Source organism: Sorex fumeus, unplaced genomic scaffold (genome assembly GCF_029834395.1).
Source record: "Sorex fumeus unplaced genomic scaffold, SorFum_2.1 ptg000011l, whole genome shotgun sequence".
Lineage (NCBI taxonomy): Eukaryota > Metazoa > Chordata > Mammalia > Eulipotyphla > Soricidae > Sorex > Sorex fumeus.
This window is the reverse complement of record NW_026606068.1, coordinates 6,302,612-6,327,120: the sequence shown is the minus strand read 5'-3', so window position 1 is coordinate 6,327,120 and position 24,509 is coordinate 6,302,612. Positions and strand designations below refer to the sequence as shown.

At 56.2% G+C, this 24,509-nt stretch overlaps 1 protein-coding gene across 1 annotated transcript in view; it reads right to left on the bottom strand.

Moving 5' to 3' along the window:
* Positions 1–20,025: 20,025 nt before the first annotated feature.
* TRAPPC9 (trafficking protein particle complex subunit 9) overlaps positions 20,026–24,509 on the bottom strand; it is a 102,932-nt gene continuing 98,448 nt past the window's right edge. Inside the window, exons 23-24 of the mRNA XM_056110904.1 lie at positions 20,659–20,879; positions 20,026–20,459 (exon numbers count right to left, since the gene is read on the bottom strand). Of these exons, the coding sequence (XP_055966879.1) occupies positions 20,292–20,459; positions 20,659–20,879 (389 nt within the window). The 3' untranslated portion in view covers positions 20,026–20,291. The remainder of the gene's footprint in view (positions 20,460–20,658; positions 20,880–24,509) is intronic.

Genomic DNA, 24,509 nt, shown 5'->3' with positions numbered 1-24,509 from the left:
CCCTCCTGCTCCGGGCCCCCGCCCCATCCGGCGCTGTCCCCCCTCTGAGTCTGCGGGCGTCCCTGGACACGGGGGCGGGGAGCCCCTCCCGGAGCGGCCGCGCTCCCCAGAAAGAATTCGTTTTGGAAACCGAGGCCCCCGCGCTCGGCGGATGAGCCTGGCTGCCCGGTGAGTCACCGAGAGCAGGCGACAAGGATTCCCAGCAGCTGGTAATTAATTGCGCGGTGGCTCGGCCCACGACGGAACCCCAGTCCCGCCACCCCTGAGTCACAGCCGTCGGGCCTCGCCGTGCGCGCGCGCCGCCAGGGGGCACTGGACTCCGACCTACAGGTGGGCCGTGGGCGCGGGGGCCCGGTGGCGTCCGGGCAGAAGTCCTGACCCCGCGCGGCCAGCCAGAAGGGACCTCGCAGATAACCCGGGGTTGTCATGCCTGCCAGCCACAGGGGTCCGCGTGCCCAGGACGCGCAGCCATGCGCTCCAGAGCCTGCCCCAGGGCACCCCCGGGGACCCCCCTGGTGTGACGCTGGCCATCGGCTATCCCCAAAACTTGAGCTCTTCCTTTTGTTCCTCCTCCCACACAGCGCGTGGACTCCAAGAGAGCCGCCCCGGAGGAGGGCAGCGTTGGGGTGGACCCTGCGGGTGGCCGTCCCCAAGCGCTCCTGTCCCAGGCCCTGCACTGCTGATCTGCGGTGGAACAGGCCCCTGGGGTGAGGGGGCGGGGGGATGACCGTCACCTGAGTCACTGGGTTGCCCTGGTTGCGGTCGCCGCCTGACCGTCCAGAACGAGGTCAGGTTGTGACTGACCACACTGTCCACCCTGTGGTTCCGTCACACCTGCTGCAGCCAAGCCCGGGGGAGGTGAAGCTCAGGTGTGGCCAGTCATCCCCAGGATTCCCGGGGGCACGGTGATTGGCTGCGCGTGGCTCCCCGCGCCACCAATGAGAGGCCTGGGAAAGCGTTTCCGAGCCGGCGGGGGCAGAGGCAGGGAAGCAGGACCCCTGACCCAGGTGAGCAAAAACCCTTTCTTGGGCTTGGGCCCAGGTGAGCCCTGAGCCCCCGAGGTCCCCAAGCCCGAAGCCTGTGTGAACCACAGTGCGTCACCGGACCTCCCTGGCCTCTTGTCCTTGGGACAAAACAGGTGCAGCTTATCCGACACTAAAAACAAACTGGTTTGTTGTTGGCAGGTTTTCTGCACTGCTGCCAGTGGGCACAGCCCTGAGGGCTAAGGACTCCGTGTCACCCACCGCAGGATCACCCTCGGACCCCCACACACGTTGCATGTTGGAGGGGGGTGTTCTGTGGCAGCCCTGTTGGCTCCTCCCAGGACATTCTGCCCCCCCATTTTGGAAACCGAGCCCACCCCCCACCACCACCACCCTCTCCCCCCGCTGCTTTGGCAGCTCTGATTCTTTGAGGCCGGGGACCTTTGGGTCATCAAGACAGACCCGGCCCTGGCCCTGATGTCACGGAGACTGCAGAGACTCGGGGGTTCATGGGGAGCTCAGGGCCTCTCAGAGGTCTTCAGCATGCTGATGGGCACCAGGCCTCACACCAGAGCTGTGGGTTCAGTTCTTCCCAAACCTAACGGAGGGCCCAGAGTCAGCTCAGCCCTGGATCCTGGGAGCCAAACCCAGGCAGATGGGAGACCAGAGCCCCTCACCCGCTCCCCAACAGGTTCCACCTCCACCAAGCACCCCCGACTCACAGACCCTTTGCTTTGACTGGAGTTCCATCTCCCAGTCTCTGGGCAGGCACCTGGCCCATCCCGGCATTTCCCGCCTTGCTAGCCTGGCCCCTTCCCGCCCCAGCCCTGCAGTGCCCATGCCCTCCGCCCTCCCACCATCCAGCCTGACCCCCATCAAGCACGTCTCCCATGCCTGCTCATTCTTCTCCTTCCCCTCCCAACACTCAGTGCTGCCCTCGTCCCCTCCAGCCATACCCCCAGCCCAGCCGGACGAGGCGCGGGGTCTCCAGAGTGTCATCACTGAGCTTTGGAGCCAGCCTGGTCCCCCGGGGTCTCCAGCTGCACCCGAGTGTGAGCAACAAACAAGGGTCGATGCTGAGATCACTGGGCAGGACTGGTCAGAGAGTCCAGGGGGGCTCCCACAGGACGTTGGGAAGGGATCAGTGCAGAAGCGTCTAAGGAAAACTCTGTGCTGGACAGAGGGGTCTCGCAGGGCTGCTGAGGTCTGCCCAGATGCAGGGGTTCCCAAGGAGGGTGTGGAAGACGAGGGAGACAGAACAGAATTCAGACAGTGGGGGTAGGGCTGGGCGAGGGGGCTGCCCCCCCAACCTATGCCCGTGTCAACGCTGTGAATCACTCCCAGCGGGCAGCTGGTGGTCCCTGGTCCCAGGCCTGCTGGCCCTTGGGTGTTCATCCGAGAGCTCAGGTCCAGCAGGTCTGGTGCTCACAGGCTTCCTTGCAAATCCATTGCTGGTGTGAGAAGGTGGCACAGGAATGTGGTTCCCGAGCAGGCTGGCAGGGTCACGGCCCAGTGCTGCCACAGGCTGCCTGGGAGGCTGGAGTCTGAGGGCTCATGGGGACATGTGGTTCCCACGGCCGCCGTGACCCCGAGTCTGCCCTGGAGGGCCAGTAGGAGACAGGGTCCCCTGTGCCGGCACGAAAAGCCGGAGGGCAGGTAGCCCCGCACACTCTTGGCACCTAAAGTTGTCTCCCTGGTCCCAGGATTGTCCCCAAGGGAGGCTACAAGGAGCCCCGCCTGGTCAGCAGCGAGTGAGGGCTGAGGGGGCAGGGAAGAGACAGCAGAGCTCTTGGGACTGTGAAACTGAGGCTGGGCTTGGCTCCATCTGCCCAGGGGCTTCTGGAATGTGGCATTAGGGTCCAGGGAGAGTGGTCCCTCAGAGTGGCCCATGGGGCTGTGATCCTTGGCTGGTTGGGCCTCCAGTTGCCCTGCACATGGTGGGCGAGTGACAGTGGGGTGCTGAGCTCGGTGGGAGTGATATTGCTGCTGTAGTCATATGGGCAGGCCACAGGATCCAGGATCAGCATGGTCACGTGGGCAGGCCACAGGATCCAGGCTCAGTGTGGTCATGTGGGCAGGCCATGGGATCCAGGCTCAGGGTCCACAGGATCCAGGCTCAGCGTGGTCATGTGGGCAGGCCACAGGATCCAGGCTCAGGGTCCACAGGATCCAGGCTCAGAGTGGTCATGTGGGCAGGCCACAGGATCCAGGCTCAGTGTGGTCACATGGGCAGGCCACGGGATTCAGGCTCAGAGTCCACGGGATCCAGGCTCAGCGTGGTCATGTGGGCAGACCACAGGATCCAGGCTCATTCTGTGCCCACACTGCACCCCCCAGGCAGAACTGTGCCCCCAGTGGTCCAGAGGGGCCTTTTAGGGCAGAAACTTTAGGACAGGCTCAGCTGGCAGCAAATGGGCCCGCTGGGGTTCAGGAGGCAGCAGGCGCAGGGACCCTACTTCCAGCCCAGGCGCCCCAGTGCTCTGCCCCCACCCTCTCACCATGAATATGGGGCTCCGGCCAGCCTGTCCTGAGCCCAATGGAGCCCCTCTTCTTCCCTGTCTGTGCTGAGGAGTGGGGTCCAGCGCACAGGCTAACTGTCCCCCAAACCCCGCTGGACTCCAGTCCAGCCTTCCCGAGCTGGCAGAGCAGCCACTGTGGGCAGTGGCGTTGATGACCTGTTACCTCCCCGCCATCCAGGGGCCCAGGTAAGCAGCCACTCATAGAAAAGGTCCGATTATGGGGCATCACCTTCTTCCTACCATGCAGTGATGTCTCCAACTCGTCTTGACACTGAGCGAGTGTCAGAGACAGTCACTGTGGGGCCCCGGGCACCCATGAAGGACCCCAGACGCATTTGGCTCCTGCTGTCATGGCCACATGGTGACACGGGGCGGCGCAGGGCATAGGCAGGGGTGGCCACCATGGGCAGGCAGGCCAGCTGCTCTCACTGCAAGCCTGGGGGGCGCCCGCAGCCGGCTGGCCACCCTGACCGCTGGGTCCCCAGAGACCCCCAGGCGCGTGTTCAGCCCTGTCAAGATAGGGGCAGCGGGGACCCGTTGACGTCTCACCTGCTGCCGGAAGAACGGAAGGCAGCTCCTGGAGAGGGGGCTTGGTCTCCCAGACTCTCACTCAAGCAGAGGGCATGCCACCCCCTCGCCCAGTTGGACACAGGCCACAGCACAGCTGGCTCCCCCCGGGGCCACGGGGGCAGGGCAGAAGGAGGGTCTCGGTGGGGCTGGAGGGGGGACAGATGAGCCTCAGCCCTCGGGAGCCAGGCCCTGAGGGAACACCGTCCACTCCCCACTCTCCTGGAGGCGGGCCCTGGCACCAGCCCCCCAAGCAGAGCGTCCATGGAAATCCTCTGTTGCCACATCCTGGAGGGGCTTTGGGGAGGGAGAGGCAGGGCAGAGGGGACACGTGGAGCAGGGCAGGAAGGAAGCCTGGTGTCCAGGGAGGTGGTTGGGGAGCAGCAGCCAGGGCTGGTGCCCAACCCCCAGGAGAGACATTTGCACTGAGGCAGGACGGGGAAGGGCATCTGGGGCTGGAAGGAGTGTGGTGTGAAGCCACAGAGAAGCAGGCTGTGGGTAGGTGGAGACTCAGAGAAGGCAGGCTGCGGGCAGAGATGCAGAGAAGGCGGGCTGCGGGCAGAGATGCAGAGAAAGCCACCTGCGGGTGGAGACTCAGAGAAGGCTGGCTGCAGGCTGAGACTCAGAGAAGGCCGCCTGCGAGTGGAGACTCAAAGAAGGCAGGCTGCGGGTTCCTGGGCATGAGCTGATGCCGGAGGTTGAGTCCCGGGCCCCCAGGAGGACAACAACAGAGTCAGTAGAAGGCCAACCCCAGCCCTCCTGCACCCCCACCCCAAATAAGTAAGTGATCCCTCTCCAGGGAAGGCACAGGGAGAGGCAGAGGCGGCCGGAGCCCTGGGGACAGGGCGGCTGGAGAGTGTCCCACACATCTCTAGAGTGAGGCCCAGCTGGGGAGTTTGGGCCTGACAGAATGGGCCAGGGGGACAAGTGGGCCAGGGAAGCCAGGCCTCCCAGAACTTGGCTTTGACAGATAGCCTGATAGACAGATGAACAGCTGCGTCTTGGTCTGTCTGTCTGTCTGTCTCTCTCCCCTGTGCTCAGGCTGGGGCTCCAAGCTGGGGGGGCTCTGAGTGCAGGGCCCACCTCTAGCCCCGCCAGGGGTGATCCCCAAGCACAGAGCCAGCCCTCAGGACAGGTGTGGCTTAAAAAAAAACAAGCACATAAGCAATTTGCAGATGGTTAGGCAAACTTGAATGTGGGCATGGTTCAGACAGTCGTCGAAGGCCACTCGCTTGTGTACCCAGAGGATGATGACTGGTGGCAGGTGGGGCTGCAGCCTTCTCACTGCACACGCAAACTTTAACAGGACGTGCCAAGGAGAAAGCATCACAAAACCTAGAATCTCATCCTGAATATCTCAGTTAAAAAAAAAAAAAAGGACAGATGTGCCTGTCATTGAATCTTGGTGACTGGTTGATCATACATGCGTGTTCTCTCTGCTTTTCTCTACATTTGATGTGAAATGGGGCTGAAGAGAGGGTTCATCAAATAGGGAAATTGCTTTGCACGCACCTGACCTAGGTTTGATCCCCAGAACCTCTGAACTCAGGGCTCACTCCAAGCCCCGCCAGGAGTGAGCCCTGAGTTCAGAGCTAGGAGCCAGCCCTGAGCACTGCTGGGTGTGGCCCAAAAACTTTGAAACAAAACAGTGAAAGCAAGAATAAATCATGCCAGAATTAGAAAAACACAACCAATAAATGTGAATATATACGAATTAGACTCTAGATCCATGAATGCTCGAATATAGAAACCATGTAAAAATGCTCAAATAATCAGCAAGAAATTCATCCAATTTAAAAACCCGCAAGAGCAAGATTGTCCCTCTCTCTCACACTTGGGCTTAATAGGGGAAATAAGTAAGTGACAGGGCGTCAGAACCATGTTATCTCCTGCAACTTGAAATCTTTCTTAGCGCACTCTTTGATCAGAGAGAAAAATCAAGAACAGAGTACCTGGTCCCGGGTCACAGGCACCTGCATGGGAATACTTTGATCAAACTTAGGGTGCAGAGCCCCAGAAGGGGGTTACACACCCAAACATCCTTCATCAGGAAGGGGAGAGTTCGATGTTGTCGCCCACTAATACTTTTCTCGGGAAATCCGAAAGCTACCAAAAGAAATGTGTAATGTGGAATTCGTGCAGACCTAAGAACAAGGACAAATGGAAAAGAAAACTTCCTAAAAAATGTGGGGAACAAGGCCAGTGGAAACGTGTTCTTTGAAATGGCTAGCAAAACAGAAAACCCCTCCCGAGTCCAATTATGGAGAAGAGGGAGGAAATGAGACAAGACTGGGGAGGAGAAGGCAGAGTGCAAATATAACTACAGACACAGGGTAGGATTAATTATGAGAGAAGATCATACTCAGCCCCGTGATAACCGACGGACAGCCTCGGGGAAATGGATGATTTCCGAGAAAGAGTAAATGACCGAAATCTGTCCGAGAAAAAAAACCCGAAAATGTTAATAGGCCAATTACCACCGCAGAGATGAGGAGGTGATTGGAGATGTCCCCAGACAGACCTGCAGCCGCTTCACCTCATTTAAAGTCTGGATCCCACGGACGCGACTGAACTATTCCGTGCCACAGTGGAAGGCAGGAGAGAGATTTCGTTCTGGTCTCATGCGGGATTGTAATATAACAGTGTTGGGGACAGTGACCCATCCGGGTGAGAGCTTCTAACTGCAATCGAATCCAGCAATTCCCCGGGCACTATTCCATGGCCCTGCGGTACAGTGTGGGGACACGGGGGCCACCCCTTTTCTCTGAGTAACTCTTGGGGTAGCAGAAGTGAGATCTTAGGAAATTGGGCTTCCTGCTCCAGATTCCAGCAAACCAGTTTCCTTATAATGTGAGCTCAGCGGGCCTAAGTAGGGAGGAAGTTCTGTCCTGGGCTGAGGCTGGGCTGTGTGAGCCGCGTTGCCGTGACTGATGCCGAAAGAGGCTCGGGGAGGCAGAGTCCAGCCCCGCAGGGCCCAGCCTTTCCCCCAGCCAGCACAGCACGGGGGGGGGGGGACCCCCTGCCCCCTGCCAGGGACGTTAGCCTCGACCCAAACAGAGGAGGAGCAAAAGCAGCAACTGGGCATGGGGGCGACTGGGGCGCCCTGAACCCTGCAGGACTGCACCCCCACCCCAGCGCCGGGTGGCCGCTGTCCGCGGTGCTGACCGGCTCCTAGTTCTGCGCAGCGGAGCTGGCCTGGGCGGCCGCCAGGAACACGCTGTGATTAATCAGCAGGTTTGAAATGGCAAACTAGATTCTAAAGGTGGAGAGAGGAGAATTCTTTATTGATCTGCTGAATCGTGCCAGAGGATCTTTGCTTTCTCACATTTTCCTTCCCTCACTTTCTCTTCCTTTTCCCTCCATCCCTTCCCCTTCCCTCCCTCTCTTTTTTCACTCCTCCCTTCCTCCCTCATCTCTCCCTCTCTTCCTTCTTCCCTTTCCTTCCTTTCTTTTCTCCCCTCTGTCCTTCATTCCATTCCTTTTTCTTGCCTTTCTTTTTCCTCCCTCTCTCCCTCCCTCCCTCCCTTCCTTCCTTTCTTATTTCCTTCTTTCCTTCCTTCCTTCCTTCCTTTCTTCCTTCCTCGTCTATCCTTCTCTTCCTTCTTCCCTTCCGTTCCTTTTTTTCTTCCCTCTGTCCTTCCTTCTCCCTTTTTTGTCTTTCTTCTTCCTTCCTTCTTTTTTTTCAATAATGTAGGAGCACTGCTATTTATTCAGCCATTGATTAAGCTGATTGAATTGGGCATGAACTCCACACCTTCCTTCCTTCTGTCCTTCCATCCTTCCCTCCCTGTATCACTTCCTTTGTGGATTCTCATGGATCGGAATGGCCACCTCAGGTTTGGACTCTGGAGAGCTTAGTCTCCGCTGGTGGGTGAACCCCTGGAGCATGACCCAGTCCCCAGTGCCTCGCCCTGACTTGCCTGTTTGTTGTTTGTCTGCGTCCTTGCCTTTGGGGCAGTGTGGCAGTGAGAACCACATTGCACTCATTCTCCAGTTGCCGTCTTTCTTCTGTGTCGGACATGCGCTCGTGTTGTTGCAGATTCAGACTATCCTCTGTCCTGTAGAGGTTTCTAGCTCCCACTGCCCTGTCCCTTTCCCCGCTGAAAATGTTCCTTTGAGAGCATTGGCCATTCGGGGTTCATGGAGGCACAGACAGTGCAGGATGGTGAGTTCCCGGGTCTGAGGGACGGTCAGTGCAGCCTCCTGGGGCCCATCAGACCTTCGCACCTGCTCCTCTGAGAAAATCTCCCTGCACCCACTTCCCCACCTCCGTGTAGACCCACAGGCATGTGTGCTCAGGCAGGCCTATTGCCCTTTCTTCTCTATGCGTGGTGACGTGTGACTTTATTATTTCCAGGCTGAATTTCACGACCATGCCAGGCTCTCCTATCACTCTCCAGGTGGGGCCCATTCTTTTCCAGATTCTTAATAATATCTTTTGGTGAGCAAAGCTTTAAATTCGAAAATGGGTTGGCTGGTTTCTTCTTCAGGGTAGACCCACCTCTTCCCCAGATCATATTGAAGTCTGCATCTTCTGAATGATTTAGGCTCAGTGCCATGTGCAGGAGAGCTTGCTTAAACATGTCAACCTCAAGATTTGCTGGTGAAATCAGGCGTGGGAAAGACAAGCCCTGAATGATTTAACTTTGAAGTAGCCTATAAACAAACTAAACGAATGCATGGGCGAAATTCAACACCAACACATATTAAAAGGCTAGCATTTGCTGTGAGGACACAGATATTCTTCTCTCGGCGTGAGGACGCCTCCTTCCAGAACCAGACAAGTAAGAGTTCTTTTGGGGACTCGGGGGAATGTTAGTTACAAGAGGGTGTTGACTTTTATTAAAGACCTTTTCCCTGTCTCTAAGGATGTACACACAATTTCTCTTCATCAGTGTGTCTGGGCAGTGGATCCACAAATCTCTTCCCCGTGTAAAGACTGCCCTGTATCGCTGACTGGAGCATGGTTTTTCGGATAAGCTTTTTCTGGGTTGTACAGGATTTGTTTCTATGGTGGGAAGAATGTTTCTGTCTCTATAAAAATGGATGCAGGCTTTAGGATGAAAATGTTCTTACACTATCCTTGTCAGATTTGATATGGAGATTGCAATAGCCACATAAAGAGTAACTGAGTGTTTTTCCTCTTTTCTTAAATTCAGAAAAATATGTTGCGCATTGTTAAAATTTTTGCTCCTTGAAGTAGAAGTCATGGGTAAAACTCATCTGAGCACAGCATTTGCTCTGCAGAAAGATTTAAGCTGTCACTTTGGCTTCTTGAATAGCTTCGGATTAGTCTTCCTATTTAGTATTTCATAAATTTTAATTTATTACATTTTTTTCTAGAAATTTTGTTTTATCTAGGGTTTCAAGTTTATTGGTCTGAAGTCCTTCCTAATTTCCTCTTAAATCTCTCTCATTCTTGTCTCCCGGATCTGACATCCTCTCTCTGTTTGTGATGTGGTTATTTGTACCATTTCTATTTTCATTTTTAATCTGGCCAGAGCTGTGTCAGTTTTATCAGCCTTTGCAAGAAATGACCTTTGGCTTCTTGCTATTGTGTGTTTCTTTCTTATTTTATTAATTTATAGCCTTATCTTTATTATGTCCTTCTATTTTCTTGTATCTTCTCTGCCATCTTTCTCCGCTCCTGGGTGGTGCCTGGTTCATCAATTTCCACACTTTTCTCTCTTTAATAAGAGCATTTACGTTAATAAAACACCTCTCTAAATACCGATTTATCTACATCCATAAGTCTTCACATATGCTTTCATTATTGACCAGTGTCGATCATTCTTTCTCCAGGGTTATTTCTTCTGTCAACACTGAGTTATCCTGCTGTGGTCACTAATTCCCGAATAGCTGAGACCGTTATAACAACCCTTTTCTGATTCCTTTTCCGATCTAACCGCCCTTTCCTCGGAGACTTTTTCTAGTAAGATAGCAAGTAAGGTGGCAACCCTTCACCTGCATGCTGCCCCAGAAAGCCGGCCACAGCATGTGTGCTTGATGGAATGCATTTCTCCAGCAGTGGGCCGAGATTTTTTATCTAAGTCCAGCACACTGAATTTACTGGTGACCATTTTCAAATCTTCTATATCTTCAAGAACATTTTTATTGATCTTTCATTTTCTCAAAGAAGGTTATTTCCTTACTGTTGTATCAAAGATTTGCTTTATATATGTGAATTTGCTATTTATTTGAGCAGATGTGGCACTTGGTGTGTAGGTGCTCAGGGTCTACTCCTGACTCTGTGCTCAGGGGTCACTCTTGACTGTGCTTGGGGGACTGTGTGGGGTACTGGGGACTGAACCTGGGTTGGCTGCATGCAAAGCAAGTGCCCTCCCCACTGCACTATCACTCTGGCCACTTTGTGTTGTGTTTTGTTTTGTTTTGTTGCTTTTTGCTTTTTGGGTCACACCCGGCGATGCTCAGGGGTTACTCCTGGCTCTGCACTCAGGAGTTACTCCTGGCGGTGTTCGGGGGACCATATGGGATGCTGGGGATCGAACCTGGGTCAGCCTCATGCAAGGCAAATGCCCTCCCCGCTGTACTATCGCTCCGCCCCCGCCCCCGACCACTTTGTGTGTTGGGCCTGGACACACTGATGGCCCAAGAACCAGCCCTGGCCACTGCATTTGCCTGCCTCCTCTCCCTCTGGTCACCACCATTCTCTCTTAGAGCCCAAGGGATGTGTGTGGTGTGGTGTGGTGTGGTGTGGTGTGGTGTGGTGTGTGTGTGTGTTTCCTCTACCTTCCAATCAGGGAGATCACGATCCCTGCCTTATTATGACTCCTTTCACCAAGCAGACCCCAGGGAAGTCTACTCCTGTCACCAGAGACAACATTTCACCCTTCGGGGTATTTTTCCTTGCCGGCTTTATCATGGAATTGATCACACTGAGTGACCAGCGGGTGGCAGCCCTGTCCACCGGCATCTCTGCCTCCATTTTATTGACCACCGGGACCATGGTTTCCATGCAGCTGACCCCTTCTTGAGAGGTCCCCTCCCTGCCTCCTGTGCTCTCACAACCATTTTGTCCTCAGCATCTAGAAGTTTGTTGTCTTGTGTCATTCATTCAGCTTGTGATGTTCTGACAGCTGATCCGCATGGACCACCTTGACCCTCTCACCTCCGGAAGTCCATTGCGGCCCTTGCTAGGTTCTGACCACCGTGAATAGGGACACGGAGGACATGGGGTGGGGGCTTCAGAACAGTATTTTCGTCCTTCTTAGATAAACTGACAGTGTGGTATCTGGCCAGTGGCCCACCGTCAGCCTGAGTCCTGGCTACTGGCTCCATCACCCTGACAGTTCTCCTGCTGCTCTTCTCTGCACACCTGGAGCCGAGGCTCCATGCCCCCCCCCCCCGTCTCTTTAGTGAGAGCCCCCCTCACAGTTACACTACCCTGTAGTGCTTGCCTTGGCCATTTCCCCGACAGCGGTGGCAAGTAGCAGTTGCCGACTAGCCATCGCCCATGTGTCTGCTTCAGGGAAGCATCTGTGATCCTCTGTCCGTCTGTAGGCCAGGCAGTTTCTGGCTGCAAGCCAGGCTGTGCAAGGGCCTGACCGATTTCAGATCTGAACTCCTTGTCTGACAGGCAACTTGTAAGTTCAACCTGGCTTTTCATTCTGGTAGCTTCTTTTTGCTCGGCAGAAGGTTTACTTTGGTGTCACCCCATTGGTTAACTTTTATAGTATCTGTAGAAGAACCCACAAAGACATTCTATGGCTGATGTCAGGGTTCACTGCCTGATTTCACCTACATGTTTCCTGGTTTCAGGTCTTGCATTCAAGTGTTTGATGCGCTTTGAATCTCCGTTTTGGTCGGATGTAAGATGGTGATCCTCCTTTTGACATGTGGCTAGGGCCATTTATTTGAGAGATTTTTCCTTTCCCTTTTGTATGCATTCAGCTCTGCCATTACAAATTCGTTTTCTATACATGTAGGGGTTAATTTCTGGCCTCACAATGCTGTTTCATTGATCTGTGTGCTTTATTCCCTTACCATATTGTTTTGATTAGTATAATTTGATAGTATCGTTTAAAAACGAGGGGTGTAATACCTTCATTTTTTCACTTTTTTCTCAGGATTGCTTTGGTTATTTGGGGTCTTTTACAATTCCATACACACCTTAGCTTTTGATCTTCTTGTTTTATTTTTGTGAAGATGGCCATTTGAAATTATGATAAGAATTATGGTAAAATGACCCTTTTAGTCATAGAGATTGTATGCCAGGTAAGGTGCCTTACTCACAGCTCTCCTGGGTTCAATCCCCATCACATGTGGTTCCTTGAACACTGCCAGGAGTGATTCCTGAGCACAGATCCAGGAGTAACCTCTTAGCACGGCCAATTGTGGCCCCAAAACCAAGTTAAAACCAAAAGTGGCTATTTTAACCACGAAAATTCCTCTGATCCAGATGTCTCCTCATTTCTCTGTGCTTCCGTGTCATTCATGTCTTTCATGGATGGTCTTTTTTTTTGTTTGTTTTGTTTTGGCTTTTTTTTGGGGGGGGTCACACCAGGGATGCTCAGGGGTTACTCCTGGCTCTGCACTCAGGAATTACTCCTGGCAGTGTTCAGGGGTCCCTATGGGATGCCAAGGCCATGTGTAAGGCAAATGCCCTACCCACTGTGCTATCACTTCATGTAAGTTCTTTAACTGAGGTCTTTCGCTCTTTTATGCTGCTGTGAATGCTGCTATTTTCTTACAACAGGGATGTTGTCACTCTGCTATTATCATTTCCAGAAGTCGAATTTTTGTGCATATTGGGCCTTTAGGGGTTTTCCATATATAATATCATGGCATCGGCAAATAATGGTAGTTTTGCTGTTCCCATTCCAATCGAAATAAATTTTTCTTCTTTTTCTTGCCTAATTCTCAGGTTAGCATTTTCACGCTTTGAGATCATCTTGAGAAGAGTGTGTCTTGCTGCTTTTGAATGGAATAGTCTATTTGATTCTTCTATCATGTCCACAGATTCTAATGTTTCCTTGTTGATTTTCCACCTGATCATCGGGCGTGAAAGTCCTATGCTATTATCGTGCAATCAGCATCTCTCTGGGTCAGCTGATATGTGTCTCCCACCTGTGGGCGCATCTGTGTGGGGTGCACGGGCCTTAGTGGTCATTACATCTTCTTCACGGGCCCACCTTGCATCATTTTGTACCGCCCCTCCTGATGCTTCATTGCTTCCTTTGCTTTAGACTGTCTTATGTCTGAGACAGGAAGAGCTCAACTGGGACTGGAGTGATCGTACAGCAGGTAGGGCGTTTGCCTTGCATGTGACCGACCTGGGTTCGATTCCCAGCATCCCATATGGTTCCCCTGAGCACCGCCAGAAGTAACTCCTGAGTGCAGAGCCAGGAGTAACCCCTGTGCATCGCCAGGTGTGACCCAAAAAGAAAAAGAAAAAAAAGAAGAAGAGCTGAACTACACTTGGGCGTGGGGTGGGTGGGTTGGGTGGGGGGCGGCATTTTCTATTGCATGAAATATTTTCGCACTCCTTCATGGTTATTGTATGCATAAGTAACAATACAGGAGATGTGTGACAATACCTGATGTGACTCTCCTGTACGTGAGGGAAAGCAGGGTCTCATTGCCGCATCCCTCCAATCGCCCCATCTTTTAAAAATTTAATTTGTTTACATTTACGTTAGGGCTAGAGCGATAGCACAGCAGTAGGGCGTTTGCCTTACAAGCGGCCAACATGGCCTACCCGAGTTCGATTCCTCTGCCCCTCTCGGAGAGCCCGGCAAGCTACCGAGAGTATCTCACCCGCACGGCAGAGCCTGGCAAGCTACCCGTGACGTATTCGATATGCCAAACACAGTAACAAGTCTCATGATGGAGACGTTACTGGGCCCACTCGAGCAAAATCAATGACATCGGGAGGACCGTGACCGTGACATTTAAGGTGACTATAGATAGGCATCATAGGGAAGGTCGGTTGTGGCCTGAAGTTGCTTGGGGTCATTTCTGATAGTGCTGTGGCACCATGCAGTGCCAGGACCAAACCAGGGTCTGCCGCATGCCAGGCAAGCCCAGGCCCCCGCCCCACCTCTGGTCTGAAATGCACGCGTGTACTGCACTGCTTTTGGTGTCCTTTTGCTGCGTTGCTTGTTGGTCCCTCTGGTGGGTGCAGACTCCTCATTTTCCTTCTGAATTTACCACAGGCTACTCTCAGAGCCCTGTGGCCCCTCTTGGCATCTCCTTCCACAGATGCATCTTCCCTGTCTTTCTCGGCTTGCTTCTCCAGCCCTGGTTTTCATCTCTTAATCTCCATGCTTGCTTTACACGTGAGCTTTTACTAGCCAGGACCCTGTTATGAGGAGTGTTTTTCTTGTGTTCTGTTGGTGGTGGTGCCATTCGTTTTCCATTTAGAGAAGTCCCTTTAGCATGTCTCACAAGGCTGTGAGTGGTGATATGTCCCATTCACAATCACGATCACGACCATCCTGTTGTTCGTCGATTGCCTCGAGCAGGCCCCAGTAATGTCTCCTTCGTCCTAGCCCTGAGATTTTTTAAAAAGTGCTATATTCAAGGCTCTTTCAGGGTTAGGAGAATGAGACCCATCATTGTTACTGGTATTTGGCATATTGGGGACGCCACGGGGAGTTTGCCAGACTCTGCCATGTGGGCAGGATACATTCGGTAGCCTGCCAGTTTGTCCAAAGTAGGAATGAGATAATAAGATGTCGCATGGCCACAAATGCGGCCGTGCACTTCCGGGAGCTGGGTTTTATAGTCTCTGAGTCTTGGCCGTTGATGGGATTACACGGCGCCAGGGGGCCAGTTGGTGGGTGTGACCCCTGCCTACTGGAATTTGGAGGATCTGGGTGGAGAATGCTCAGCCCCGATCCGAGCTGGCTTGGAGATCTCAGCCCCAGGACCCGCGTGCCTTTGTTCCTCTGCCGGTACCTTCGTGCGTGTGAAGAGTGGTCTCAGCATGGTGGTGGCTGGTTCTGGAGGTCTTCGGCTGCCAGAGCCCTGGTCGGGGCAGGGAGGGAAACTCAACCCATTCCCCTCCAAGGGACCCCGGTAAGGACAGCCAGGCGCAGGGGCAGGAGACTCTATGTTCCATTAGCTGTTGTTTATGTGGATAATCACTCTCCTTTTTTTTTCTTTTTGGGTCACACCCAGCGATGTACAGAGATTACTCCTGACTCTGCGCTCAGGAATTACTCCTGGAGGTGCTCAGGGAACCATATGGGATGCTGGGAATCGAACCCGGGTTGGCCGCGTGCAAGACAAACGCCCTACCCGCTGTGCTATTGCTCCAGCCCCAATCACTCTCCTTTTAAGACTGAAAGCCAACCTTGCTGGCAATAAAAAAAAAATTTGGTTGTCAATCTTGATTTAAAGAATTATTTGTATGTAAATAAATATATATTAGCACACAAGACTCAAACTCTAACAACATGTTCATGATCTCTAATACAGGGGCTTAGTGGCTCCAAAATGAGATACAACAATTTTCACACACTTTCCTCTAAGGGAACCTTTTTGATCAGCTTTAGTCAATTATTCATAACAAGCAACACAAAATAAGTTACTTAGCATCAGCCTTTGGGGCAGGCTTGGGTGGTGGTGGGAAAACTCGAAATAATGGTGCTGGGAAGGTGTCATGGTGGTGGGATTGGCATTTGTGAATGTTATCAATTACTGTGAGCAACTCTTTGAAAATGAAATTAAAAAAAAAATTGGTTGAAAATGTTCTCCTTCCCATGTTCTCCTTTTCCTCCCTCTCTCTGGCTCCTGACATTTCTAAGTCAGCTGACGGTGACATCAGTGATGGCCGCTCACCTTCGAGTGTTGATCATGGCCTCCTGGTGGGTTGTTATGTTACGGTCATGAAATTCTTAGCTTTATTCCTAGAAGAACGTGGCCTTTTCTTTCATCCGAATTTTTCTAGTACATCTTTTCCTGCCATTTTACTGACCTCTAAAACACAGATGGATCTCAGGATCTCTATGTTTTAGTGTTTCTTGTAAACATCATAAACCTGATTTTGTGGTTTCATTTTATTATTTATTGTGTGTCTACACACGGAGCTTATCCTGGCTCTGCACTCAGGGGTCACTCCTGGAGGGCCTGGGGGACCCTATGGGGTGTCGGGGATTGTACCCAGGTCAGTCATGTACCAGGCAAACACCTCATCCACTGTCCTATCTCACCAGCCCTCTGATTTTGTGATTTTAATCTCGTCTTTTATCGTGACCATCTTTTAAGTTCTACTGTAATAACTCACCTTATTTTTATAACATGTCCTGGTCCAAGAATAAACAAACGAACCAATCTGAACTGTGTCTCCTTTTTCTCCGCTGCATCGAGGACAGTGTCATTGCGGTCGTGACTGTACTCGTTGTTACTTCCATTCATTTCTTTGGTCCTTTTTCTTTAACTTCTTGTAATCATTTTAACCAAATGACAGTTTTCCTGGTTTTATCTCCTGGAATCTTGAAGAGACACAGACGTGTTTCATGCTATGTCTCACTTCTAGTGGTTTCCCCAGAAATGGAAACGTCCGTAAAGCATGAAAGCTGGTATAATAAACTAATAAATATCTTTACCTCCTCCTGATCCTCTGAAAGTGAAATTAAAGCGCCTTAAACAATGTGATTCCACTCTCCCTTGCCAATGTTTGCGTTACTCGCTGGGAGGTCCAAACTCGTGACTCATGACGAACATTACTCAATGCTCAATGTCCCTTGGCGCCACCATATTCCTTATTTGTTCCTGCAACTCTGGCTTTCCTTTTTGCACCAGCGTCTTTCTGCCTGGGTTTTCTGTTTCTCACCCCCTGCCTGGGTGACAGAAAATGCTCTTTGCATCTTGTGGAGGGTGATTCTTGTGTTGCAAAGTCTGGGTCCCTCGGCAAGTGCTTGGAGATCAGTCCTTTGCTCTCGGGGACTTTGTTTTTGCTGATGACAGCCGGGTGCCTGCAAAGTCGATACTTCTTTGAAGGTGATCGATTGCCTTGGCTCTGAGCTGCTTGGAGCGTCCCTGGTCCCCAGCACTGCATTATGGGGTGTCACCCCATAAATGCTCTGCTACTTGGGGTTTGTTGAGCTACTTAAAAAAAATGTGTGTGTGTTTTTTTTTTTAACTCAGGCCCGAGAAGTCCTGGGCCATGGTCTCCGCGATTCCTGCTCTCCTCCCTTCTCTGCCTGCTCCACAAACCCCAGCTCAGCAGAGCCGGAGCTCCTGCTCTCCCCGGAGTCAGGCGCACCCATGCTCCCGGTGCTACCCTCCACGTTCCCAGCTCCCCTTCCCTGCACGCCCTTGCTGTGTCCCTCCTTCTCCTCCCCATTCCAGGTGGCCCCACTTCAGGGCTGCCTTCCAGGATGGGACAGGCGACCCCATTCATGGTCCCTGACGCCGCCCACCCCGCCTGCCAGTCAGCGCCCTGATCTCCATGGGCTACATCCCATCCATCCAGTGTCGGCTGCCCTTGGGTGCGTGGCGGTGACCCAGAAGCAACTGTCCTTCGCAGCCCTGATGGACCATGTTCTTTGGACAGATGGTCAGGGACCCAGATGCAGGTGTGCCGACGCAGGACGTGGGCTTCAGCGTGCTGGCTGGCACAGGGAGGGGGGTGGGCTCCGTATTCTGTGTGTACTTTCCACTTACCCAATGCCTTGCAGTTCGAGGGCCAATGGGGCCGCGGGCAGCTTGCTTTGCATTGGATCAGACACTGAGACATGGAGGTTGAGTTCCACTCTCTGAGTCAGTGGGGTCAGGCTGCGGGAGGGCCCCCAGTTAGTGGGGAGGGGGTTGCTGTCGGGCCCTCCACAGAGAGACCCGAGAGCCCTTTGCGTCTGTGGGTTTGTGGGGTTGGAGAGGCTGGTGCACCCGCTGTGACTGACAAGACTCCACCACAGAACCTGGGCCTCATGGGGCCGGTGATCTCCCTGGATTCTCTGGACATGGGTCCACTTCCCTGCACACACCCTTCCTCTTGTCGGCTTTCCGCACTGGTCATCAGGGAGTAAAGGAGGACACCCCCAGCCACTGCCCATGTCTGGTTCTTTCTGCCCACACGAAGACAGAGGCCGCACCCCCCACCCTCACGGTCAGACCCAGCCGGGTGGGCGCATGTGTTGGGAAGATCCACCTCGGGGTCTGCATGCCAGGGCCCACGCGGGTCCGAAGGTGCCCTATACTGCCCCTGGAGAGCGGCCGGGCTTGGGGGCACCAAGGAAAGACTCAGGGTGGGGTCTATCTGCGGGGGGGGGGGGGTGTCGTGGATTCCAGAGACGGCGCTCAGTGTCCATGGAGGAAGGCCTGGCCTGGCTGGTTCTGATGAAAGCTCCTTCTAAGTTGTGTCTGGGCGCCACATGGACACACCCCGGGCCAGGCCTGAGCTTGGCCGCCTTCGCTGAGTCCTCATTCGGCAGCGGACTGCAAATGACACAGTGACAGCTGGACGATTATGGGCTAGTTCGGGCCTGTCCAGCCCAAAGGGAACGAACGTCAGCAGTGGCCAAGGCCGTGATCTGCTCCTGGCCACGAAGGAAGGCAGCTTCCGGGGCACCAGCTGCCCGCTGGGGGGCGAACACCACGGGGAACTGGGAGAAGCAGGACACGCACCCATCTCAGCCTCCGCCACGTCCACTCGGTGAGACCCCGCTGCACAAGGGCCCAGCCCAAAGCCCGCACATGACCTGCTCGTTGACTGAGGCAGGACATCGGGCCCTCTCCGCTCAAGGCCAGGGGGACACTCCCAACGCCTTTTCGGGGCAGTATCCCTGCCCCGCGTTCCTCCCGACTCCCTCTCTACAAGGCACTCACCCACATCTGTGACATCTGCATCTTCCCTGGAGCTCCTGTTCTTTTGTTTCACGTGGAAACAAAACAATGTCCAAGAAACAGGCGCCCACACTCGTACCCTGAATTGTTCCGCGCAGCCCTGGGTCTCGGCGCTCTTGGCTCGAAGGCCTTCACCCCTCTCAGCCTGGGCCCACGCCCTGCCTCAACCCCCTGGAGCCCACCCCCGCCCACCAGTTGCACCGGCTCTGCCAAGGGGTCTCCTCTCCCCATCAGCCCTCTCTGCCACTCTCTCCCCAGCCGCCCTCCTTCCACCAGAGGCGGTCGCGGCTGGGGACGGTCCCTCTCGGTCCCGCTCACACGCACCTTGTGGTGAAGGCCGGCACAGGCTGGGCGTGTCCCACAGATGCTTGCTCCTCGCTCCCCTGGGGTTCCCCCTGGTGTCATGGAGGGTCTTGTGCCACTGGCCTTGCCCTCCGTCCAGCCCCCATCTCCTCCTGTCAGGACTTCTGTGCTGGCGCCTGCGGGTGGCTTGTTCTTCTTAGGGGGCGCCAGAGCCCGCAGCCTCTCACCCCAAGGCACAGGCTCCCCACCTTCCCGGGAGGCCCTGCTCGCTCTGCCACCTGGGGGTGGGGTCTGGGGTCAAGGGGCAGCATCCAGGGGCTCCTGTGGATGGTGGGGGATGGGGGTCAGTTGGCCTGGGCTCTGCCCTCCACAGGCCTGAACCCCAACTCGGCCCCTTGTAAACAGACCCCACTCTGCCCCCTGCAGACCCCCACTGTGTCCAAGTCCCTTCCACGGGCCTGTCACCCCTGACAGCACGTGCTGGAGACACACTTAGTTGGGGGTGGGAAAGTTGTCGGGAGGCGACGGTAGGAAGGGACTGGTGACAGACTTCAGTAAAGGCCTGTGTCCCTCCCTGTCCCTGCAAGTGTGGGGACTCGGGCTATAAGGGGCCCACGCCCTGCCTCGGTGGGGCCTCCCCTCACTGTCCACTCCTGCCTCGTCTCTGGCTGACCCATCCTGGGCCCCCCACACTCCTGTCCCCAGCCATGCAGAATTGAGACATGCAACAGGGCAGTGCCCGAGGACTCAGGCCAGACCCACAGCCAGCGGGGCACCTGCCACTCACCCCCTCCTGGCCATGGCAGGAAGGAGACAGACACACAGACACATGGACACGGGGGTCTGGGAGGAGGAACCAGGCGCTTTATTGCAAAACTGTCATGAGTTGCGACGTGCTGGTCACAGCACTGAGTTCCAGGGATGGGCCAGCAGGAAGGCCGGAGCTGGCCCAGAGCTGACCAGGGCCCAGAGGCAAAGGCCGAGGCTCCCACTGGCCGTTGAGAACCAGCCTGGATGGCGGCAGCGGCTGCGGAGGCAGGAACAAAAGCCCAGGCCGGCCTCGGGGTGACCGCTGCCCACAGGGGTGGAGCCAGGAGGGCGGCGCGGCTCAGGCATGGACGTCCAGGGCGCGCACGTGCACGCGGGGCAGGCAGAACCAGGCGGGTGGCAGCTCCTGGCTCGCACCACCCTCGTGGAAGCGGATGTGCAGGAAGAAGTCGCCCGTGTAGAGGAAGAGAAGAGCCCCCAGGCAGACCGACTGGCCGGCGGGCTGCACCTGCAAAGGGAGACCAGGGTCAGTCCTGCCGAGGGATCAACCCCCCTCACCAACCCCACCCCCGCACCCCCAGGCCCGGCTTCCAGGAGCCTCCCAGCTCCTCTGGGCCTCGGGCAGGGCCGCGGGTGAGAACGGGCAGGGTCACACAGACCCTTCCCCAGCCTCCCGCCCCCCGGGTCCCGCCCATGCGGACACGCACCTCGTCCAGGTAGAAGGTGCTGGAGCCCACAAAGGAGACGGCGTGACGCAGGTCGTAGTTGTGCACGCCGTTCTGGTGGTCCTGGAAGGGCACCACGCTCAGCGCGAAGGGCCCCACGCAGCGCGGGCTCTGGTTGGTCAGCCGCACCTCCAGGCACACGGGGTCGCCCACCCGGCAGGCCGCCGCCTCGCAGTCACACGGCTTCCCATCCACTAGCACGTCTGTGGGACACGCGCGCAGGACGGTCATGCAGTCACTGCTGCCACGGGCCACCCGGCACCCACCCCCGCGTCTCCTGGTCCACTGGCCCAGCCACGGCCTCCTCCAGCCCACCCGTCTGACCCTACTCCGCCCTCCCCCACTTCTCCGGCCCCTGTGGCCAACCGGCCATCCACACTAGCAGCCCATTCCTCCGTCCCGCCTTCTGTGCACCTAGCAGCTGTCAGTCTGACGGTGTGTCTGTTAATCCATCCGCCTATTCATAAATCATCCTTCCACCCATCCACCAGGCACCCACCTGTCCACCCTCTCAGCATGCCTGTCTCCCCATTGCTCCGTTCCACCCTCATCCACCATAGCCTCCACCCACCACCCCCTGCCTGTCCATCTGTCCCGTCATCGTGCCCATCCACCTACTCGATCACCCATGTCCATCCATTCAGCCGAGACCCCCAGGTGTGACCTGCTGGCCTCGCACTGCCCCGTGTGGCCGGCTGACCAAGTATTGCCACGTGGCTCCCCAGCCCCCTGACCACTGTCTCGGGATGTTCCCAACAAAAGCATGGCAGACCCCCACATGCCCTCCACCCCACCGGCTCCCGGCCAGGTGGGTGGCAGGAACTCCAGGGCGCAGGCTATGGTGGGAGAGAGCTGGCCCAGGGCTGGCCCCGGGTCACTGGGGTGTGGGGGCCCCAGGGGTGGCTGCTGCAGGGTCACAGCCCCGGACGTGTGGGAGGGTGGCAGGCGAGTCCGAGGGACTGTTCAGACGTGAGGAACCAAGGGCAGAGGTGAGACAGGGTCTGGGGACACGGGAGGGGGGCACGGAGTGGGTGGGTGGGAGCAAGCGGCAGAGGGCAGGTCTGAGCCAGCCCCCCCGACGTCCTGACCTTTACACTGGGCCCTGCTTGGGACTGCCACATCTGGGATCACTCAGGGCAGCAAAAGGGGGTCTGTGCTGTCCTCCTCAGGAGACCCCCTGCTGGGGGGCAGGGTCTGTGGACTCAGAGGCCCGAGGCGGCCAAGGACCCCTGCCTGTCTGCAGAGGCGACCCCCCCACTGGCCTCCCTGGGCAGTGCCCGACACAGAGGGGGCAGCCCTGAAGGCTGGAGTCCACCCCCACGCCCCCACTGCAGGGGCCTGAGGCAGCTTCTCGGCATCTCAGAGACAGTCTCACTCCTGGTGGCACTGTCACCTCCCCAGCACAGCGGCCCGTGTCACCTCCCTAGCACAGGGAGAGCCCGTGTCACCTCCCTAGCACTGGGGCCCGTGTCACCTCCCCAGCCCTGGGAGGAAGGCTGTGCCTGGGCGTACACGTGTAATTACCCTCCAGTTGAGAACAGCTCCAGAGAAGCCATTCGGCTCTCTTGGGTAAATAACTTACTTTTACAACTTTCATTAAAGATTAAAGGGAATTAAATTAAAATCCTGGCGTGCTCTGAGGGAGCGCCTGTGTCCTGGCTGCCGTGCCCGGGCCCTCCCTTCCAGCCCCCCAGCACAGCCCTGCAGAAGGGCCGGGGCCGCTGCCTCCAAGTCGGGAAAATACCCACGCAGGGGCTGGGTGAGCCCCCAGGGGAGGGGTCCCCGTGCCTCCCAGCCGAGAGTCCCTTCACCTGCTTCGGGACTGCCACCTTGGTTGGGTTGGGGAAGGGGGATCTCGTGTCAGGGGGCTCAGTATGGAGCAGAGTCCGGGCTCGAACCCGGGGCTTGGGGCAGACCAGTTTACCTGGCACGGGGGGCCCTGCTCACATGTGCCCTTGCACCGAGGGTCTGCCTGCACCTCTGAATAGGATGCTTGAATCGCAGAAGGTTCTGGCTGCAGAGGCCAGCAGGGGACACCCCAGGCCTTTCTTCCTGGGCACCCAGCAGTGAGGAGCAATATGGCCTGGAGGCAGGAGAAAGTGCCCACAAGGTTGAACATCTAACGGGGTCATGCAAGGAGCAGCAGGTGGAGGACCACTGGGTGGGGCCACGCTGTGGGCGTGGCCTTGGGAGGCGGGACCACGTGGCGGGCGGGGATATGGGGGCGGGGCCACGCCCTGGGTGAGCCCTCTGGGGGTGGGGCCATGTGATGGGCGGGGCCTCCAGGCTGTGGGGCTGTGGTGGGCACAGCCCTGGCAGGGGCTCACCAAGTACAGTGGCCCCAGTCTCCTGGAATTGGGGGTCTTCCTTCACCAAGAATATCATGAAAGAAAAATTTAAACGTGATTGGCGTGTGGAGGTGGCCCTGGTCTCTGGCCTCCAGCACCCAGCTGGCCCCTCGTCCCCCACCGGAGCTCACACCAGGGGCCAGTTGATGCCCAGGTTGCTGGCATCGCGCCCACTGGATGCAATTCTTTCCTGAAGCCCTTTTCCTCAACGTCTTTGGACAAGCACTTCAGACAACTCAAGATAAACCAGGAGGAAAAAAAGAACCATAGAGAGACAGAGACAGAGAGAGAGAGTGTGTCATAGCCTAAGCCGCAGGCTGGCAGCGTCATGCCAACATCGTTTTGGAATTTGCAGTGACCGCTCTGTCCCCACAGCATCTCCCCCCATCCCCGACATCCTAAAAGCCGAGATTCCTGGGCCCTGCACGGGTCGACCTGTCCCCACACCCAGGACAGCACGTGGGGGTCCCGCCCTCCTTCCACACTCTCCCAGGAGAGCACGCGGGGGTCCCGCCCTCCTTCGCTGGCGGTGAGCCACCTCCCCCCATGTCCCCTCTCCTTGCCCTTGCAGAGAGGCGCCCGTCACTTGCTCATTCACTCCAACACTGGGACCCCAAGAAAGGCCAACGACCCAGTGGACAGTGGGCAGTGGGAGTGCTCCTGGGGACAGGGGTTGAGGCTGGGGGGACGAGAAACTTGTGGAGAGAATATGGTCATGTGGGTGCAAGGAGCGGTGAGGGCAGCCACAGCCCAGAAGGCTCGGCTGGCCCCCACGTCGGTGGGTCGCTGACCGTACTCTGCTGCCGAGGTGCCGGAGCTGCTGCCCAGAGGGAAGCCAGGCCAGTGAGATCAGAGTAGACAGGCCCGAGGCTGCCCCCAGATGGGCCGCCCCCGCCCCAGGCATCCCCCAGTCCGGCGCCCTCGAGGTCTCAGTGTCAGGGACAAGCTGGCAGAACCAAGGGGCGGACGCGCTTGTTTGCCAACTGGTTTCTCATTAACCGAAATAAAAAGGTGAAGACCAAAGCCGTGTCCGGAGAAGCAAAGGGGTGTGTGGGGGTGGGGGGAGGGGATGAGGCGTGGCCATGGCCTTGGGGGGACTGGGCACTGACCCCCCACCCAGACACAGTTTCTGATGCCAGAGCCGGGATCCAGGGTCCCGCTGAGGTCCCTCGGGATGGGCAAGACGAGATGAGTGTGACCCCAACAGAGCCCCCTGGGGCCTGGACATCTGCCCCCGTCTGCCCTCAGCATGGGGCACGCTTCCCCCACAGCCGGGGCTCCAGCCTGGGTGCAGAGGCTCGGGGTGTGCACCCCAAGTCCCCGGGCCTGCCCTTTGCACCCCAGCTCCCCCCACTGGGCCCCTGAGAAAGTTCTTCTGCCGCCTCCTCTCAGGGGAGCCCAGGCCATGCTAGGGGTCAACCGGGTGGGCTGCATGCCGGGCCACGCCTCACCCCCACACTCCCTCCCCGCACCAGCGTGGCCTCG